The sequence below is a fragment of the Schistocerca cancellata genome, chromosome 3, assembly GCF_023864275.1.
Source record: "Schistocerca cancellata isolate TAMUIC-IGC-003103 chromosome 3, iqSchCanc2.1, whole genome shotgun sequence".
Taxonomy (NCBI): domain Eukaryota; kingdom Metazoa; phylum Arthropoda; class Insecta; order Orthoptera; family Acrididae; genus Schistocerca; species Schistocerca cancellata.
In genome coordinates this window covers 394,975,194-394,996,651 of record NC_064628.1, presented here as the reverse complement: position 1 = coordinate 394,996,651, position 21,458 = coordinate 394,975,194, and the positions used below count along the sequence as shown (strand labels likewise).

At 39.3% G+C, this 21,458-nt stretch overlaps 1 protein-coding gene across 1 annotated transcript in view; it reads right to left on the bottom strand.

The window, feature by feature from the left end:
* The window catches only part of LOC126176331 (uncharacterized), a 202,661-nt gene that overhangs the window by 64,742 nt on the left and 116,461 nt on the right, over window positions 1-21,458 (bottom strand). The window contains exons 17-19 of the mRNA XM_049923482.1: window positions 20,635-20,784; window positions 19,877-20,041; window positions 18,741-18,860 (exon numbers count right to left, since the gene is read on the bottom strand). Coding sequence (XP_049779439.1) covers window positions 18,741-18,860; window positions 19,877-20,041; window positions 20,635-20,784 — 435 coding nt within the window. The remainder of the gene's footprint in view (window positions 1-18,740; window positions 18,861-19,876; window positions 20,042-20,634; window positions 20,785-21,458) is intronic.

Below are 21,458 nucleotides of genomic sequence, written 5' to 3'. Positions count from 1 at the left end.
TTTTGGAATAATGCTGCACAATCTGCATCTACATCTACATCTACATCCATACTCCGCAAGCCACCTGACGGTGTGTGGCGGAGGATTCTTACCAGATAGGAATAACAGAATACATTGAGAAAGTACAAAAAGCATGTTTTGTATTATCACAAAAGAGGGGAGAGAGTGTTACAGGTATGATACACAATTTGGAATGGACACCATCAAAACAAAGACACTTTTCATTGCAGTGAAATCTGCTCACAAAATTTCAAGCACCAACTTTCTCTTCCGAATGCGAAAATATTTTATGGACACTGACCTGCATAAGGAGAAACGATCATCATAATAGACTAACGGAAATTAGAGCTCGCATGGCAAGATATGGATGTTTGTTTTTTGCGTGCACTTTTCGAAAGTGGAATAATAAAGAATTAGTGTAAAGGCAGTTCGATGAACCCTCTGCCACGCAGTTAAATGTGGTTTGCAGAGTACCCATGTAGACATAGATGAAGTAGTGGCTATGGTCTCATTTAATCTAACAACAGCAAGGAGTGCAGTGTGTTGACCATGTGCCCCTCCATATCCACAGCTGGTGATGCCTACGGGCTGATGATGGCACGGCGGTCGATTGATCCAGTCCTTCGAGGCCTGTTCAGACGTAATATATTACAAGCTGATGGAACAAAATTTTGGTTAATCCCCGTAAGAGAGCACACTGGTCACTTTGGAATGCTGCAGACGGTGTAGAAATGGTAACAGGTGATCATGTGACGCCACCACCACCACAGGCCTAAGTAATGCAGAGAAGCAGTCAATTTGTACATCTCAGTCTGTTGTACTGAATTTACACAGTAAGGAGGTTCAACATTAAGACACACAAACAAAGGCGGAAAGGAGCTATCTCATTTTCACAAGGTTACGACCACATTGTCAAGCGAGTGTCAAGCCTCGTCAGTGACAATCTTCTTCAAAGGTCCGTAACTTCTATATGAGGCGTCAAGTGCACTGACTGCCAATGAGGCAACTGTAACCCTCAGTGTTTCTCTGTACTGTGATGTGGGCCTACAAATTAGGGTTACCCCAAATATGAATCACGACATTTATTTGACATTCTCAATGAGCGAATGTTGCCCTTTCTGCTACATCTTTGTGTTGAGTATCCAGTGGACACTCCTGTCTTACAATATCACAACAGCCACATTCACAAGGCGGCATATGTGCGGTCCCCATTTGACAAACTCTCTGGCATCTTATCGAACCTCGAGAGTTCCACTAAATTGTCCAATCTTAATCCCAGAGAAAATGTCTGGGACTATCTGGAACAGCAGATGAAATGTAGTGAACAGTGGCAGTTCTATGGGATTTGATCAGAGACTGGCTTCAGTTGAATATGGTTTACTTGAAGAAACTTGTAGACACTCCTACTCCCCAAACAGAGGCAGTTATCAAAGGCTAGAGGCAGTGTTAGCATTACGTCTCCCAAGGGTGACAAGTTTTTTGTACAGTGAGCCTACTTTTCTGAAATATACTCTTGACAGGGCAAGATAATTAGCCACTGCTAAAATCTTTGTGTGGCCAACTAACCACAAGTCAATCACTTCTCAAGGGGACTAGTATCATTCTGAAAACTGACCATTATTTATAGCTGCACATGAGTGCTGAAAAACTTCTTCACTTTGCATGAACAACATATACTATGAGCATGCAAGAGAACTACTAGGATTATGAATTTGAAGAGGCACTCGAGGTTATGTACAGGTCTTGCCGTCAGTAATAATGTCTTAATAGTTTAGTGGGCTAGCACACTGGCTGAAATGCAGTTGATCAACAGCAATGGTGTATTCAAATCTCACCCACGCATCATCCTTTATTTCTTTACTAATGGGATCATTGTATTATGTACAGGGTGGTTGTAATTAAACTGAAGGCGTTTCAAGTCCTGCAGTGCGGGCTGTATACATTTCATCACAAGTATGTTCATTAATATCCTGATAGACACAATCTTTCATATATCACCACAACCAGATGTCACATGGATTTAGGTTGGGGGATATGGAAGGCCACACATCTTTAAACTGCCTAGAGATGATGCGGTCATTACCAAAGGTTTCTTGATGCAAATCTTTCACCTGGCAAGTGAACATGTGGTGTTTCCTCATTTTGCACAAAAATAGTGGCGTGGACACAGCTGCACTCTTGGAAAGTTGGAATCACATGTTGCACAAGGAGGTCTTTATAATGTGCAAATGTCACAGTACATGTAACAAGCCTATGAGGTATTGTCTCCTTGAAGAAAAACAGACCGAGAATGAATGATCTTGTGAAACCACACAACACAGTCACATAAGCTGGGTGCAGTGAATGTCCCTGCACAACATGTGGCACAGCAGAACCCCATATGTGACAGTCTTGGATATTCAAGGCATCATATAGAGTAAAATGTGCCTCATCTGTCCAAAGAATATCCTCCGGCCACGTATCACCCATTTCCATATTTGCAAAAAAACAAGGGGCAAAGTTACAGCATTGTAGCCTATCTTGGAGCTTAATTTGGCGTACTTTACGCATCTTTTGGGATACGGTGTAGAATGCACAGAAAAATCTTTTTAACTACTGACCAGAGGAGAGAGAATTCCCATGACACTGCTCGAGTACTGGCTGCAGAATTCAAGCATGTGCTGCACCTTCGGCTATAGCTACATCAATTTCATCAACAACTGCCACAGAAATCAGCTGCCTCCCTCTCCCCGCTGCTCCACCAAATTCATTGTTTCTCCAAATTCATTGTTTCTCCAAATTTCTTATCATATTCTTCAGCCCATTTATAGATATGGGGCTATTTCTGCCAGTGATATTCCCACAGTGTAGCACTGCTACTGCTGCTGTTCTGACAAAACAACTTTACCAGCAGTGCACAGTCTTTCTTCTCAATAGCTATCTTACTCCATACCGAAAACTTCAAACCTTCTTAACCCTTCACCAACAGTCATGTCACAATAGAAATCAATATGCTTCACCAAGTGATGAACAGCATTCCGACATAAAAAATGGAAACATTTCACATTCTGACTGCTTACAGCACCATATTTTCCCTGGTGGCAGAACATGGAAATATTTTTTTTAGCATATTCCATGACTGGGCCGATTAATGGATGTACCTACAACGTTTCAGCATCCTGCAACATATACAGCTCACACTACAGCACTTGGAACACTAAGTGCAACGAAACCACCCTGTATAAAGTGAGTATAAGTGTGTAAGCACGCACGTGCTCCTGTCACCGCTTGGTGAGTAGATGTTTTTTACCTGTAAAATTAAATTATATTGTCAAAAATTGATTATTTTTTGTGGTTATGTAATAGAACTATGGAACATGTCTTACGCTCGAGACTTCTCTTCTATAAAAATGAACATGTATTCCACAGAGACCTTGCAAAACTTGGCTTGCTCTGTTCCTCCACGAGATCTACAGACAATGGCACTCAGATTTATGCCAGACTGTGGAATTAACATCCCATATGCAGACTGCCATACACACCACAACACAGAACAGCTGCATTTAGAGTGGTGCCATTACTGGGAAGCACGAACTGCTGATGAACAGAATCACATTGTGATCAGCAACGAGTATCGGTTCTGTGCTATCCCAGATGACTATCACTGGTGAGTACAGTGGCAGCCAGGTGACCTGGGGAGAGGTCACGTTCTTCTGATGTTTTGGAGAGGCACAGTGCTGTTACTCCTGGAGTCAATGTGTGGGGGCCATCAGGTATGTCTCCAGGTCACGGCTGCTAGCGACAGAGGGAGCTCTGCCAGCAAAATGATACATTACAGACATTCTGTATTGCAAGTGCTACCACCCACATGGGAGTATCATGGCATCATTTTTTAACAGTACGATGCTTACCCGTGCATGGCACATCTCCATGAACTGGCTGCACAACGCTGAAGAACTCATGTGGCAGTAAGATCCCTAGATCTGTCCCTGATGGAATGTGTGTGGGATATCAGTTCCATCCCAGTGCCAGTATCCAGTATATCAAGAACCAGTTACAATGGCTGCAGGCCAGCTTGCCTCAGAAGAGGCTACAATAAGTTTGTGATATCCTTCCCAGCTGAATCAGTGCACACATCCAGGGCAGAGGTGATGGCAACATCACCCTGTTAAGTGGGCTTATATTGCCAAGTTCTTTGTAAATCTCATTCAAATTTGTAATCACAGGAAAACATCACATTCCCTTTCAGGCTGTGAAGCTTAATTTCGTTTCCTCCTCCTCCTCTTCTGGGGGCTTCACTTTTTTGTCATGTTCTATGTATGCCTCCAGCTGCCATAACCTCAAGACACTTTACATTTAAAAGCAATCTCCAGATGTCAGAATGGGTCAGATCCAATATATCTATAGCACTGGCTATTTCTAACACTTGTAATCACTAGAACACATCCAACTCATGAACCAGCATCAGGGAGGGTATGGCCATGTCTGAATTCAGTTGCCCATTTTGAGGCTTGAAAATTAGGAAGCATGTTCCTTACAGATCTTTACCAACTTCAAATGAATTTCTGTAACCAATAAATTGTTTAGTTTATCTGCTTCAATGAAACACACATTATTTATTTTAAAAAATCATACAAATAAAGCTTTTTTTATAATATATCGTTATCTGAACGTCATTTCCGTGCCAGCCCACAATATTTTCTTCTTGTTCCAATACAAGAGTAAATAAGCCATATAGATCCACACTGTGTCTTGATGATTTCTTCCAGATACGCTAGGGCTATCACATTGAATTCTGAATTGTGGTTTATTGGTATCATAATGTACGTAATGTAAATCATTTGATTCAGGTATAGGAGACACGTCAATAATTATAATTTTGTTATATGCGAGTGTTGGAACTTAAATAGTGGCAACTATTTATTCATAGCTCACAGTCTGCAGCTCGCGGTCTAGCAGTAGCGTTCTCGCTTCCTGCACACGGAGTCCCGGGTTCGATTCCCGTCGGAGTCAGGGATTTTCCCTGCCTCAAGATGACCGGGTGTTGTTGTGTGGTTTTCATCATCATCATCATCATCATCATCATCCATCCATCCATCCATCCCCATTACGGTCGGAAGGAAGGCAATGGCAAACCACCTTCGCTAGGACCTTGCCTAGTCGGCGGTGCGGGTCACCCGCATCGTTCCCTATGCTCCTTGGAGTATGGTACCTCATTATCATCATTCATTCACAACTCATACAAAAGAGTTACATGTTTGCACCTGTTACTATTCTTCAACGTAGTCACCAGCATTGTGTAGAACCCATTGCCCGTGATTTGGAAGTTGTAGTATACTGTTAGCAGAGGCTGTTCTGTTGATGGTAAGTATGATGTGGATGGTACAGTACTTCCCAGTCCCATCGACTGAAGTACTGTACCATCCACCATACTCCCCGGACTTAAGTCCTTGTGACTGTTTTGATTCCAAAGATGAAGGAACCACTTCGTGTCATTCGCTTCAGAATTGTTCCAGAGATTCGACAGTCAGTAGACTGCTCCATTCGCACCATCAACAAAACAGGCTTTGCTAACATTATACTACACCTTCCACACCACTGGCAATGGGTACTACTCAACGCTGGTGACTACTTTGAAGGACAGTAACAGGTGCAAACATGTAACTGTCTTTTATCAGTTGGGAATAAGTAGTTACCACTATTTGAGTTCCAACCCTCATACATACAATAAAATCGAACGTTTAATTACCTCTTGCTCAAATGTTTGGTTTCATCATCTATGAATTGGTCTATTGAATAGCAGCATTTCTACAACAGAATCTGCTGTAGCATTGTTTTTAAAATCTATGGTTTCATATTAAATGCGTTTTTGTCCATTAGCTTGTTATATATTGTCATCTCCATACATCGTGGAGTCCAGGCATATAATTTCAACTGGGATGTGGGTACCATAAAATTATTTTTATTTCTTATATGTGTGGTTAAAATTATTCTCCTCAAAGAATTTGCATCTGCTGTGCAGGCAGATTATAATTTCATAAATGTATATGGAGGGAACAGTTAGGATATGTAGTTTCCAAAATAATGAGCGACTACTACAGTAGATATGTATCTGACAACTTTCTTTTGCAGTGTATTTGAGATACACTGTTTTAACTTCCCAGAAAATTGTACCATATATAATGAAAGATTCAAAATAACTATGAAATGCAAAGCTGCTTATTTTATTTGATAGGAAGTCAATATGTGTATTCCAGATTAAGTTTTTGTCCTATTTCAGTCTTAGGAATTTGATTGTGTCAACTTATTCCAGAAGTCTACTGCTATATCGCATTGTAAGTTCCACACATTTTGAATGTTTGGTTTTGGGTTTTTGCAGTGGTCAGTTTCAACCCATTTTAACTGCAACCAGTTTTTTAGGGTATCCAGTGTGCTTACAATGGAGCTTGGAAGTTTTTTTGAGTCATCATCTTCCATTAAAACAGAAGTATCGTCTGCAAACAGAACTGATGGGGAATTTATATATATGGTTAAGTCATTTATGTAGAATAGGAACAGGATTGTCCACAAAATGGAGCCTTCAGGCATATCTTGTGATACTGTACTCCATTTAGAATAATAATTCACGGCATTTGAAGTGTGTAAGTATGATATGAGCAAATTTAGGGCATTGCACTTAATACCCTATTTACCTCATTTCTAGGTAAGTAAGATATGGTTCACAGAGTCAAATGCTTTTGTAAGATCACAGAGGATACCTGCAACTTTACTCCTCTGACCCAATGACTTGCATATTTTTTCAACAAGGTTATTCACTGCATCCAGGGTTTTTTTCGTGGTTGAAATCCAAAATGGTTACTTATAATGATATCATTTCTTACAATAAAGTTTTGATCTTGTTTGTTGCTACTTTCTCTCACACCTTTCACAGGACAGGACAAATAGAAATAGGGCAGGAGTTTGCTGTCTTTCCTCGATCCTTGAACGAAGGTCTGACTTCGTCATAATTCAACCCATCAGAAAATAACCTATTTTAGACTGTAAATAAGGTACTGGAATAGGTAAAGCAAATTAGAAAAACCTCAGAATTACACCTTCATTTTACTTCTGTACATAACCATCATCCACATTTAACTATCACATATTTTGATGAGATGTCAAATTGCATCAAATTCTGCAACCTGAGATTGCAACCAGCATGTGATAGCAAATTAAAATTCTTCAGCCAAGTCACTTTTTACATATGTTTGAAGACGTAGAAATCAATTTCAACCAAGTCTGGGCTGTAGAAAGGATGTAAAAATGTCCCGTCTGAACTGATGTAACAATTTTTGTGTTTGCTGGGCAGTGTGTAGCCTTGCACTCCTGTACAAAAAGAACAGCAGCAGTGGTGAAGAAACTCGTTTTGAATGGCTCTTCTTAGTTCTGTTAATAGTCATAGCATGCTTCAAAATGTGTTGTCCTTCCACATTCCATGTAATCTTCAAACAAGATTATTTCGGCAGTCCAAAAAAACGGCAGTCCTAACCTTTCCAGCTCCCACATATTCTTTGGTTTCTTTTGGCTTGTTGAGGTGGTATAAACCCATACCACTGACTTCTGTTTCGCCTCTCGGTTAGTATAGGATGATGATGATTATTAGTGTTTTAGGGCGCACAACAGCAAGGTTATCAGCGCCCGTTCCCAAAAGTTCAATTCAGAGCCGAATTGAGAGAGAATTGGTAGTGTTTAAATTGCAAGATTGGACACAGCACATCAAAACAGGGAGATAAAACTAAAAATAAAATAGCAGTACAAACAGGTAAAAATAATTAATGGTGGCTGAGTGACCACTTGCAAATAATGGGTGACCAAACCACTGGACAGCACATTAAGACTTCAATCCCAATATTTTGGGAAGAAGGCCAGACATCACGCAAAAACGTAAAACTCTAGCGACACGTGCCTCATTATTAGTTAAAAGAGAGGGTAGGTCTGGTGGGAAACTGAAATCTTCCCTCAAACCCGCATATAAAACACACTCAGTTAAAATATGTCGTATTGACAGCTGTGTCCCACATGTCTGACAAGTTGGTGGCTCCTCATGACGTAACAGAAAACCATGCGTCAAAGGACAATGTCCTATTCTAAGCCGTGTAAGGGCTACTTCCTCAGCGCGTCGTTGTCGGAAGGAGGGGAGCCACAGTCTGACAGAATCTTTCACCGCTCGCAACTTATTATCCCTCACGTCCAGCCACTGAGCCTCCCACCAACGCATGACCTTCCGAGTCACAAAAGACGTAATGGCCTGCAGGGGGACGGAACAGCGAGCAGGAGGTGGGATGGAGCAAGCCTCCTTGGCAGCCGCATCTGCAAGTTCATTTCCAGGAATCCCTATGTGCCCTGGAACCCAGCAGAAAATTACATCCTTACCCTGCTGTTACAAGAGCAGGAGTGCGTCCTGCACCTCTTGCACCATCCGATCTGCTGGGTACATCTGTTCAAGAGCGTGTAGAGCACTTTGGGAATCGGAGCAGATGATGAATTTCGTGCCACGATGTCGGCGCATATGCTCTAATGCTTGCAGAATGGCAAACAGTTCTGCATAGTAAACTGAGAACTGCTCTGGGAGCCCTATCTGACGGACAGTATCGGGAAACACAGCAGAGCAGCCCATAAAATCCCCCTGTTTAGAACCATCCGTGTAAACAGTAATAAAATCGGAATGGCGTTCTAAAATCTCAGTAAGTTTAATTTTAAAAAGGTGGTCCGGGGTACAATACTTCCTGTAAGCAGCCAGATCAAGAAGTAATCTTGGCCTTTGGAGTCACCAGGGAGATCCCCTACTCCATCCCTGGTGGAGTACCATAATGCCCTCCAGGTGTACTGACTCGAGACTCTCCTTTGCACGGATGCCAAACGGCTTTGTTGCGAACAGTGGCGGAAGAGACGTGCCAGTGCCGGCTGGGAAAAAGTGTTGGATGCCAATGAAAGAGGAGTGGACTTAGCCCTGTACGCGTGCCGTACCACGAGGAGAAGACGCCGAATGGACAGCGGAGGCTCTCCCGCCTCGACACAAAGACTAGCAACTGGACTCGTGCGATAAGCCCCCGTTGAAAGCCTAATACCCTCATGGTGAATCACATCCAACATTTTGAGGTAGGAAGGTCTTGCAGAGCCATAAGCTTGACATCCGTATTCCAGTCGAGGTCGCACAAAGGCCTTATAAAGTTGGAGCAGACGTGCCCTGTCAGCGCCCCAGGATCTATGACTGACGCATTTAAGGATGTTTAAAGCCTTGAAACAGCGGACTTTTAGATCCTTTAAGTGTGGCAACCATGTGAGCTTCTCATCAAAAATAAGCCCGAGATATTTCACTTTTTCCATAAAGGGGAGAACAGTGTCTCCGAGTTTTAAAACAGGGAGATTAAAAAGAGAACGGGAACGATTAAAATCTACACAAACGGTCTTCTCCAAAGAGAATTTAAAGCCCGTGGTCTTAGACCATTCCTCCAATCGCACGAGTGTCAGCTGTAATTGGCGTGTAGCAGCTGTGAGGGAGGAAGATGCACAGAAAATGGAGAAATCGTCCACAAACAAGGAGCACTGCACGGGACGTCGTACTGTGGACACAATACTATTGATGGCAATTGCGAAAGCTGTCACACTGAGGACACTTCCTTGAGGGACACCATTCTCCTGCTTAAAACGGTCAGACAGGACATTCCCAACCTTATACTTAAAATACCTGTCCGACAGAAAGGATCTGATGAGTGTGGGTAAACACCCAGGAAACCCCACTCATAAAGCTGCCGCAAAATGGTATGCCTCCAGGGTTAGTATAGGAAATGTGTCATTACCCATCACAATTCTGTCTTCTCCTGCCGTACTGTAATAAAAAAGATTCTCAGAAAGGAGTTTTGGAACCCAGTAAGCAAAGAACATGTGGTACACTACCTGTTTGGTCACATTCTCATGCAAAACACTACACGAAATCTGCAGAAAGTTCTCCAACAGTTTAGCTATAATGAAACACAGAAACACTGCTTTTCATTAATATTTTTATCAATTTTCTGTATAGTTTTAACCATTTGACTGCTATAGACATGCTCACCATTCCATGCTGAGTGCGACTTTGTTGTCACCTAGTACCTGTGTGAGAGACCATGCTCCAGACACTACCTGCATACTGGCTTGCCGCATGGTCTGGCTCACCTGTGCTGAATATTCCTAGTGCACTAGGTGTGACAATTTCATCTGCCCGTCCACATTTCACCAAACCCCAATACAAAATAAATACAGTTACTCTAACAACTTAAATTTTTTTTCTGTTTAAAACATCTCTAGAAATAAATCACTGCATATGCAAGCACATATGTTTATCAGTGTCTGCTTGTGTCTGTGTATGTGTGGATGGATGTGTGTGTGCGTGCGCGCGAGTGTATATCTGTCCTTTTTCCCCCTAAGGTAAGTCTTTCCGCTCCCGGGATTGGAATGACTCCTTACCCTCTCCCTTAAAACCCATATCCTTTCGTCTTTCCCTTTCCTTCCCTCTTTCCTGACGAAGCAACGGTTGGTTGCAAAAGCTTGAATTGTGTGTGTATGTTTGTGTGTCTATCGACCTGCCAGCACTTTCGTTTGGTAAGTCACATCATCTTTGTTTTTAGATATATCAATATTGTTTCGCACATAAGGATTCATCTTCCCTGGTATTTTTAGTAGGATGTTGGAAGCCTGTGGTGAAAGTGACACGTCACTTTCGATACATCACTGTACCATAGTATTCTCTCATATTTACTCTTCCATAAACCTGATGTCCTACATATATTCAAATATCCGAGAATTCATTGTGCTAGTTAACCCTGTACCAGGATGACGCTCCACTGTTAAATGACTCTATGTACACATCTTAGCTACTACAGCACAAAACTGCATCAACTTTGGCGCATCCTGTAGCGAGTTGTAGTGGCCCGTAGCAGAAATGTGTTTCAGTGTTTCTGAAAATTGTGAAATGGATAATGTGAAGAAGCAACAGACTTGCATCAAATTCTGTTTCAAGTTGAAGAAAACTACAGCCGAAACCCATCACATGGTGACAGAGGCATCTGGTGAGAGTGAACTGAGTCAAGCAAGAACATTTGAGTGGTTCAGGCACTTCACTTCAAGGAAGATCATGAATCCGATCAAGGTCACAAACATTCTGGTCAACAGTCAACAAGCACAATACCAGAAATGATCCTGAAAGTGCAGAACATGATTCACGAAGACTGAAGGCTGACAATTCATGATGTTTGTAACAGGCTTGGGCTGTCATACAGTACATGTCAATAAATTCTCGCTGATGAACTCAACACGAGATGAACTGCAGCCAAGTCTGCCCCTCAGATTAGAGATTAGATTAGCCTTCTCAGCACTAACCAACAAAACCTTAATATACAGACCTGCACTGAGCTGCAACGACGAGTTCAAGTGTGTCTTGGGTCTATGGTTGTGACCTAAAAGTGAATCGGCAATCATCGCAATGGAAAACGCCATCTTCTCCAAGACTGAAAATAGCTAGACGAGTTTGAAGAAAGACTGGTTGGTGCACACACACACACCTCAATTGTTGTGAAGGAATTCCTGGCTGAAAATAACATGGCAACATTCACCCACCCTCTCTACTCACCACACCTAGTGCTGCATGTCTTCTACCTGTTTCCAAAGATGATAACTGCATTCAAAGGGCAACAATTTGACTTGACTGAAGACATCCAAGTGGAATCTCAATGGGTTCTGAACACCCTTCATCCTGCAGGTTTCCAGGAGTGCTTCCAAAAATGGGAACACCACTGGGATCATTGCATAATTGTGCAAGATGACTACTTGGGAGGTGACAGAGGACACTAGGACATAAGCATAATTTTCTGATTTTTAAATGAAATTCTCGGATATTTTGGTTAGGAAATAATAGCCATAGCTGTAATAACACAAGGAAAGGATGAAGCCATCAGTGATATCAATATTATATTGGCAATCATTGGGAACCACATTACTAACTTTTTCATTCCATGTCTGCTGATTCCAATCGCATATTGTGAGTGATGCAGTTGAGCAGACATGTGGGCTGCTAATGAAATACTTCCATCCAATTTTAAGATAACTGTCTGGTGAAAAAGTCTGGTTCTTTCACGTCTAACAGCACAATATCTTTGTTCGATAGAGGACTGAATTTGTGTTTGCTACTTATCCTAGTTACCATGCAGTACCCAACGAAGTAAAGCATTGCGTGAAATTTTAAAATTGTACATTGCGTAAAATTTCCATATGGATTATTTTAGGTCACTCACTGCTGTGTATGAAATGTACCTCATACATCAAATTGTATCTGAATCTGAGAACAGAGCGATATATATCACAATTCTCAAGATACTGATTTTGTATCTATGGGAGAGTTGTGCACATTGTGCCCCGTGTACTCCCCATGCACAACGTGAATTGTGTGGTCTCATTGCCGATCAGATTTGACAAACAGCTCAAGATATCAAAATACGGTTTTCTGCAAATGATAGCATTTAGAGAGGTGCATACACTGATGCATGAGTAATACTCAAAGCTTTATCTGTAAAGATACAGAAGTAACTAGAAATTTTTCAATGGGGTGATGTATTTCTTTTAACAGAGTTTAATATCTCATCAAAAATGAACACTATAGCACTGCACACATTAATATTCATGATATTCTATGTTGGATACTGAGTTTTAATCGAAACCTGCTTGTCCTTATGTCAAAACATGTAATCACTACATAACTTAATGTTTTAATTATTCCAGTTTTGTTAATTTAGAAACTGTAAAACATCAGCTTGCCAACTAGTTTCTCCAGCAACACTACTGCAGTGGTCTTTATACAGATGTGTTTGATACTGTATTTCAGTTTCTTTTATTCTGTGGAGCCAAGTACTAGGTATAACTGCCTGTCACCATCTTCACGATTTCTTCCTCTGTACTATCACAACAATGTCTTATTTTCTCAGTCAAAAATGATGATGATAACAGCAATGCAAATAAGATTGCAGCAGCAAACACCCACAGGCTGTCGTGGTTCCACATGCTTTATTTATTCGTTGATTGTTTGTTGTCCTCGGTGTCGATGTAGTGGCTGAAAAAATAGGGGGTGGATGTGCAGTACTGTCTTCTGTAAATGATGTAGCTGACAGATGCACAGTTGCATTTCACAGCCCCCCTCCCCTCCCCCCCTCTCACCAATAATACACAGTTATATATGGCTAGTGCACTATTGTTCTAACTTCCTATAAGCCTCATTAATAGTTAGCCGGCAAACCATCTACATACTGCTACAATAGTTTACTGTTGAACATCTATGAGCAGTAAAAGCTTAACCACAAAGTTCACAGTTCTTGAACAATAGAAAGGTACGTATGCAGCAGAAACTATCACTGTTCTAACACATGACCAAATTGTGTAACACTTATTACACTGTTAAATTGATGCACTGTTGTCGTTCCAACCAACACTGGTTCCTCATATGAAACTCTGCCGTGGACTGACTGTCTCGTGACCAAAAACCAGGCCCTTATATATCCTCACAATAATAGGGGCTGAAACTACACATTGAAATTAAATTTACAGAAATTACAATTAAAACTTAACTCATTAAATTATCTGCATACATAAAAAAATTCGTTCCTTTTAACAGTTTCTTCTAGTACAAAGTTTAGGCAGAATTATTTGTTTAAATCATGAAATTAACGAATATAGTTATGCAAACAATACTTTTGACAAAACTTTTAATTACCTGGGAATTAAGGGCTGGCTTTGATAACATGTTTTCGAAGAGAGCCAAATAGATACTTTAAGATTACTAGAATTTTGCCTTCCAAATGTTTACAATTATTACAGACTATATATTTGTTTATGTGTCAGCAATAGAATTTATGTTACGAAACGATTACAGATTTCACCCTATAACAAAAGATACTAACCAGGAATAGTTAAAATAAATTAGAAAATCAATTACATACATAAAACTAAGCACAAAATTAGATCTGGTGTTATATTCTTTAAAACTGAGGGCCAACCTCTCTCTTTTCTGAAAATGGAGATTATATTCATGTATATTAATGGTAATTAGTTATAAATTGTAATGGTAATCAGTTAAAATTGGAAAAAAACTGAATTTAAGGAGGCAGATGTCAAAACAAAACAAAGTAAAAATATCCTGGCTCAATTCATCACAAGGCAATGGAGAGCTCCTTAAGCACTCGGGGCAGAGTTGCACCTACTTGGTTGCTCTACCTGGCTGCTATGTGGCTCACACACCAACGCATATGGAACATACAGAAACCCAAGCAGCAGCCCACCCTAACACATCATGAGCACAAAGGCATCGGCAAGCGGGTGCATCTATACACATCTAGAGCACCTGACATAACAAACAAAGGCATGCGTAACCGTGCATTGAGCACCTAGAGACAGTAGTAATAGTACCCGTTAATACAGGCAGAGCAGTTACAGGGATAATATTTGCGACCTTATTTTACGGTGGATTTTTTGTGCTCATAGCTGAGGTCTTATGAAGGTGGCAATAATTATTCATGTAATTTATATGTCTGTAGCCTATCTCACCTATGTGGTGTTTGTTAGCAGCACCTTCTAGCCTTGTGAAGCACGAGCCCGACATTTCGGTGGCTGCAGGAAGCAAAGGCCTGTTGTGCCACTGCACAAGCCTTCTGGCTGTGTTTGAGGCATGGCCGCTATTACTATAGCGGGCGGAACTGTTCACCTTGGCAGGTTGCCTTCTTTAAGGGAAGTATCACCTTTTCCTTCTTAATGCTCTAATGTATTTGCTTTAACTTCTAAATATTCTGCCTACAGGCCGATATGTGCGCAATGTTTTAATTAGATTTTGAGGTAGTTCCTTTGCCCGTACAAATACTTTATTCTAAACTACCAGTTGTTAATCTAATATCTGTGACTGTTAAAGAAGATTGTGCAAGAGTTATCTTTTTACTTATTTATTGTTTAAGAGAGGTTTTATTATGTTTTATTTTATTTGTTGCTGGTATCGATTCCTTAGAGTAGCAAGAATTGAAAGTTTGTCACGTTAACCTTTGTTAAAATTTAAAAAGGCTTATTTCCATTTAACAATCTCTCATGTTCAGACGTATTTGGTGATTATTGCATTTTATTTTGTGCTATCATGTGCACTTACATAAATGGGATCATTCGAAGGATAGTTTTTGAAATAACTAAAATAACAATAAAGTTCAGAAATAGCAATTTAATAACAGTTATCCTGTACGGACAACCTAACAGTAACATGGAAGAACTGTCACCTCATAAAAAACAGACTATAATAGTAGGGGATGTGAACACTGACTCCTTAACTAATAGTGTAAATTACCTTAGATATGTTGATATGTTACAGTCCTATAATTACACCCATGTGAGTTCAACGCTAACAAGAATGACATGTGACTCTCAGACATGTAGTGGCCATGTTATTACAAACTTAAGCAAAGAAGACCTTTTAGAACTGTTGAGAACCACATTTCAGATCATTGTGCATTAGTCCCAGAATGTCATACAGACAAAGAAATAGAATCTCATAGGGACCTACTTACCTATAAAACAAAGGTAGAGTATCAAACATTAAAGGAAACCCTGGTACACACAAACTGGCATCAAGTAGGCCTATATGAAACAGAAGATATTGATGAAAAGTGCGAAAAGTTTTAAGCAGTGTTAACCCATTGTCTCTATCAAGTGTGTCCAGTGGTCAAAATGCTATGGAAAACCAACAGTTCCTAGAATCTTAAACTTCCCCCTAACATGACAAAATTAAAGGAAGATATGAAGGATTTATTCTTTTTAGAGACCACCAAACTGCAGTACTTCCAATCTAAATACAAAGCCTGTAGAAAAAACTACAGGGAAGAAATTAAAAGCACAAATGTAAGCAAAACAGATGAGCGACTCAAAGGAAGTATGTGAGAGATTCGTAGAGCAGGGATAATGCAACTGACGCACCACAGGTGTTAAATCCCAGTAATGTCTGTAATTCATTCTTCCTGAGGTGTTTTACAGAATTTGAAATACTGAAAACCATTTCCAACTTCATCACAAATGCATGCAATGGCTGGGATGAAACCTCAGCCAAATTTCTGAAAGAATGTGGTAATGAATTAATAAAGCCACTACAACACTTAATAAACAGCTCCTTCTGTCAGGAGTCAATTCCTGACTTGTTAAAAGTCACTGACATAAGACCAGTGCTTAACAAAGGAATAACTAACAATATATGAAATTATAGGCCTAATTCATTCATTCACATCAATACTCGTTTGAATTTTAATCATTTTAATCATTTTTCTGAAAGTGCATAAAAGAGCTCTCAGAATGGTTTCAGGAAGGGTAGGTCTACAATAACAGCTGTAGCTACATTTTTTCAAGTGGTACTGAATAAAATTGATGATGGAAACAAAATTACTGGTACTTTTTTAGACCTATCCAAGGCTCCTGAATCTGTAAATCATTCTACTCTTCAGCAGCAGTTTAAAAAGTTAAATCACCAACTGTTGCATAAATTCATTGTTATCACTACAGAAATTATTATATCGTGTTTCTTCATCAAGAGATTTCAAAAAGCCGGGACAAATAAGAACAAAGAAGAAGACGACTAAAAGAAGAGGCATCGGCATATATTTGGTGACCCACGTTGGGCGCCAAATATTTACTGATGTCTCTTCTTTTATTCGTCTTCTTGTTTGCATTAAGTTATAACCCATATTGTATTATTGTGTGAGGTTCAGTCTCATTGTTACGCAACACAATAACATACTGTACTGGTAGCTATGGTGGAAAATGGCTCTGGTTTTATGTCAGAATAGTTCATCTGTAGGGTTCTGCTTTTGGCATGCGAGCACTTAGTCACAATAGCTCGTGGTAAATGTGTACTAATAATATTGTACTGAATGCTTTGCAGCAGGGTTCCTTTGCGTAAATGGCTGCTTCTTTCATTTGGTTTTACTGTACAACTTACAAAAAAAGGAACCTTCATTCACAGTGACCATTCCAACACTGTAAGTGGCAGTGATATTCAAATAAGTATCAATTACTTTTTCAAAACTTAGTGTTTGTAAACTCAGACACATCTCTCATCACCACCACTTCACAGTGCATCAAGAAAAAACAAACCCCTTCCGATTGCTACTGAGGAAAAAATAATATACTAAAATATTCATAAATAATTCAATTTACAAATGAATAAATATTTTATTTGATATTCTCACCAAAAGACTGCTAAATAAGTAAACTTTCGGCCTTATTCTGAATTAAACAACACCTACCCCCGTGTCCTGAATTTCGCCAATCCCTTCTTGTGTTGTGAGGGTGGTAACCATACTCTGTGTTGGACCAGGATTATTCTCTTCACTCATTTCAAAATAAGAAAACAACAAGCAATCCACAACACAAAGCATTCGGTAACAGCTACGAAGTAATTACTTGCCAAGGGTGAAAATTCACGAACGAGGTAGTTCAGACCTGGCCTCTATTGGTATTTAATGCAATCAAACTTCCAAACACCCACTCCCAGAACTGCCACATTAAATGTGTCCCCACTATACCAATTTCTACACTGTATCGGACAGACAAATGTACTCATTTCTTTGTTTTTAGATGCAAGGGTCCATGGACAAGTACAAAGTAGCATTATGTAGTATGTAGTATGTACTGTCTACAGGCCATTCAACTGTCCACAATTAGTGTGGCACCACAGCATTGGCCATACTGATATTATGTTGTCTTTGTGCACTTTTTATTTTGTAAACACAGTCTTATGCACATTATTTTAGCAAACTCAGCTTCATCAGATGACGCGCAATACCAGTAACCAAAAATTCGTTACATTTCTCATATATATGGCCAGAAGATAAAATCATTTCAAACTATCTCTGATAAAATAATTCATCCGTATACATACAATTCACTATGAAACACCGTATATTAGATAATTTTACATTTTGAGGCAGGATTTACATCTATATTTGCATTTACTGCAAAATGTAAAATCTTCAAGTTCCTATGCACAACATACCATACACCTCACACCTCTGTACATACAGGGCATCTTAAGAGGAACGGTCAGTATTCAGAGATACAACAGGAACAATCATTCAAAGCAATTTTGTCAAGTAAACATGGTCTCTAAAATGCATAACTTGAGAGCTATGAGCACTAGTTGTACTGAACTTTACGTGACTTTTCTGCTTAGAATGTCAGTTCCTGTCGTATACCTGAATATTGACCATTCCTCATGTGACGCTCTTTATACATCAGACCGTTACAATCAGTGAAACAAATGTATGACCCTGTGATGACAGTAAAGACAAAGGAACACTGCATCATAATTCAGAGCAACACAGGTACTGCAATACTGTATTTATTTGCCAACACTGGGTAGTTTACTTTCAAGTAGAATGTCTCCCCCGTACAGGAATATACATAATGGATTTACAGATATAGGTTGTAGACACATGGTTGATGACATACGAAAGTTTGGGTCCAGCCGTGAGTCATACTCTGATAAAAACAAAAAAAAAAAAAAAAAAAAAACCAACAACAACACACACACACACACACACACACACACCTCTACTAAGGATAGATAAATAATGTACGGTTATTTTATATATAAAATACTTTAATACAATAGAACAGAAATACAGTTTTACATTTATATTCCTGATAGCTTATGAAAACTTGTTTTTTCGATCTACCTGTTGTCTGCGTGTCAGCTGAGGTGTTAGAGGCCGCAAACTTGTGCTGTCATATGGTAAGACTGCTGGTAATCCTGCTTTTCGCTGTGTCTCCAATAATTCTTGTTCTAATTGAATAACCTACAAAAGATACACTTCATTACTGCAGATCTTATAAACATTAAGATAATGCAAATTCCACAGTACAAAGAAATAAGGGTGCACAACCAATTGCCTGGAAACGAATTAATCTTTTCTTTCATCGTTGTCTTCTAAAGTCCTCAGAACAGTAGTTGCTTTCACATCCTGGCATCTGAGTGCCAAGCATCTGAGCCTCTACTTTCAAAACTATCACTACTTCTTCCGCAAGAAAGGAATATAAAAGTTACAAACTCTAGGAATAGTTTTTTCTACTTTTAGGTATTTCTGGCAGCAATACTTCGGATTTCATCATCAGTGTAAATACTGGCGAAACATTCTGTCTCCATTGGTGCACATGGTAACCAAAGAAAAGCCATTCAGTACCTACCTTGAGAAATGTTACTGTTAAGTAATTCATTATTAGAGTCAATGGTTTTCTATATATAACCACCACAGTCAGTAACTCTCAACCCTTACTTTTTTTATATTTCTACTCTCATACAGACTTTATGTAAATCTCTTTCCCTTCATTGTGAGTATTATTCAAACCCCATGGTTCTCAGCACAGCATTTCCTACTTCTTACTTTTCTTCAAGTTAAAAAAAATAAAAATAGAATACGCTCGCAATAATAGCACATGAATGTCAGTGATACGGGAAATTAAATATGAAAAAGGAAGAATGTGGCCAAGATAGATTAGATATAACAATAGTCTATGATAGAAGAGGTAGCAAAAAGACTGAGAAAGCTCGGAAGAAAACAAAAAATTCAGCACAAGACTACAGCGTGAGGCATATTATGAAATACACGGTATATGGAGGAGGATTACTGAAGCACGCATTCTTGTAGATTCCTGCTCTAGCCATTTCTGCCTTTGGGGGCAGTTGGGTGGCAGACAAAGATGACTAATAGTACAAGAACAGCTCAGTATTTAGTTGATTCAAGGATTCTACAAACATGCAATGCAGGAGTTCCTTTAAACTGTTCCTGTCCACAACACTGTGCATGGTACATACCCGATCTTTCAGGCTCTTGACGAGAGCATTGTACTCTGTGTCCTTCTCTTGCAGAAGCTGAAGGTAGAACTCTTCTCGATGGATCATGTCTGCTTCGCGCTGGGTGAATTCCCTCAAAAGTCTCTTAGCCTTTGCATACTTTTTCTCTAAAGCTGCATACTGAGCCTGAAATAATTTTTTTTAAAAATAATAATTTTTACTACCCCATAAGAATATTTGTGAGAAAATAAGAGATGAAAAATGAAGAAATATCCTCAAATTATTAAAATTTAAATTGTATAAATATTTTCTCTATTATTTTTATAATAATAAGCTAATACTTCAGTTAAAATTTCGGTTTTGGGAGTCCATAGCCAACTTAGTTTTATACCATAGACTCTCAGTCCAGATGTTTTAACTTAACTAAATACTGCCCATGAATGCCTATATCGTATTAATAAAATTGCAACTAGATAACACAAAACTATTTCATTTGATATTTCTCTTGTGCATGGTAAGTAAACATGTTCACAAGGAAATTTGAGTGGTCAGTCAATGTTTTAGTTTCACTTCTCAGGGAATTAACTAGCTGACTCCTGTGTTTTATATCCTTCTATCTGTTGCATAATACATCTTATTTACATCCTCAACAGGAAAACAGTAACTAAGCTGCATTTATCAGTGCTTTGGTGATACATTCCACTTGCAATACTCCCACAATGGTACCTTTTTCAACCAATTCAACTTTTGAGTCTGAAACCACAACATGTTTTTCTCACCTGTGACTGCGAAAGCATTTCCTGCATGTTTGCGATTTCTTTTTTGGCTGCCAGGAGATTCCTGTCTGTCTCTCTAAGACGTGCTGTGGAGTGGCGGAGTCGCTCCAAAAATTCCTCATTATCCACACCATTCTGCTCCATTTCAACAAGCTAGAATTAAATATTGCTATCAAAGCAACAAAAATCAGATGTAGCTAAAGTGCTAAAATGCAATTTTTTGTACCGAATAACTTTTTTTTTTATTTTACTGTAGCTGACTCAGTATGGACCAAGCTCATTATACACTAAAATCACAATTACATTAGAAAAACGTATAATGTTTAGTCAAATGAATACATTAAACTAAACTGTCTTTATCTGCAGCAATCACTTATTGCCAATAAATTTCTGTTACAACACTAACTGATAGTGTTTCAGTGCCATGTCATTAATTTCTTTTTGGCAAGAGAGCCTGTTCTTGGAAATAACACCAGCCTTCTCTTGGAAATAACACTGCCAGTAATTTTCTTCACAATAATATTCTGAAAAACAACAAGATAGAGCCTGATAAAAAATGTCAATAACAATCTTACAAAGCCATACAAAACAGAATTATGGCCATAACAATTTCAAGAAGTTCAGCTTTAATGATGTCATAGCAAACAAAGCTGCAGTAGCAATTTGAATTTAAAGTATCATCATTTACAAATGGCCACTTGAGCAAGATTTAGAGTCTATTTAATTTTACATTCAGTACTGTGGCATTTGCGGCATTTGAATAAGTCGTGCAATACATGAGACCTGGGTAATGGAGAGGCTTGCAGGGCCCAGATTCATATGATAAG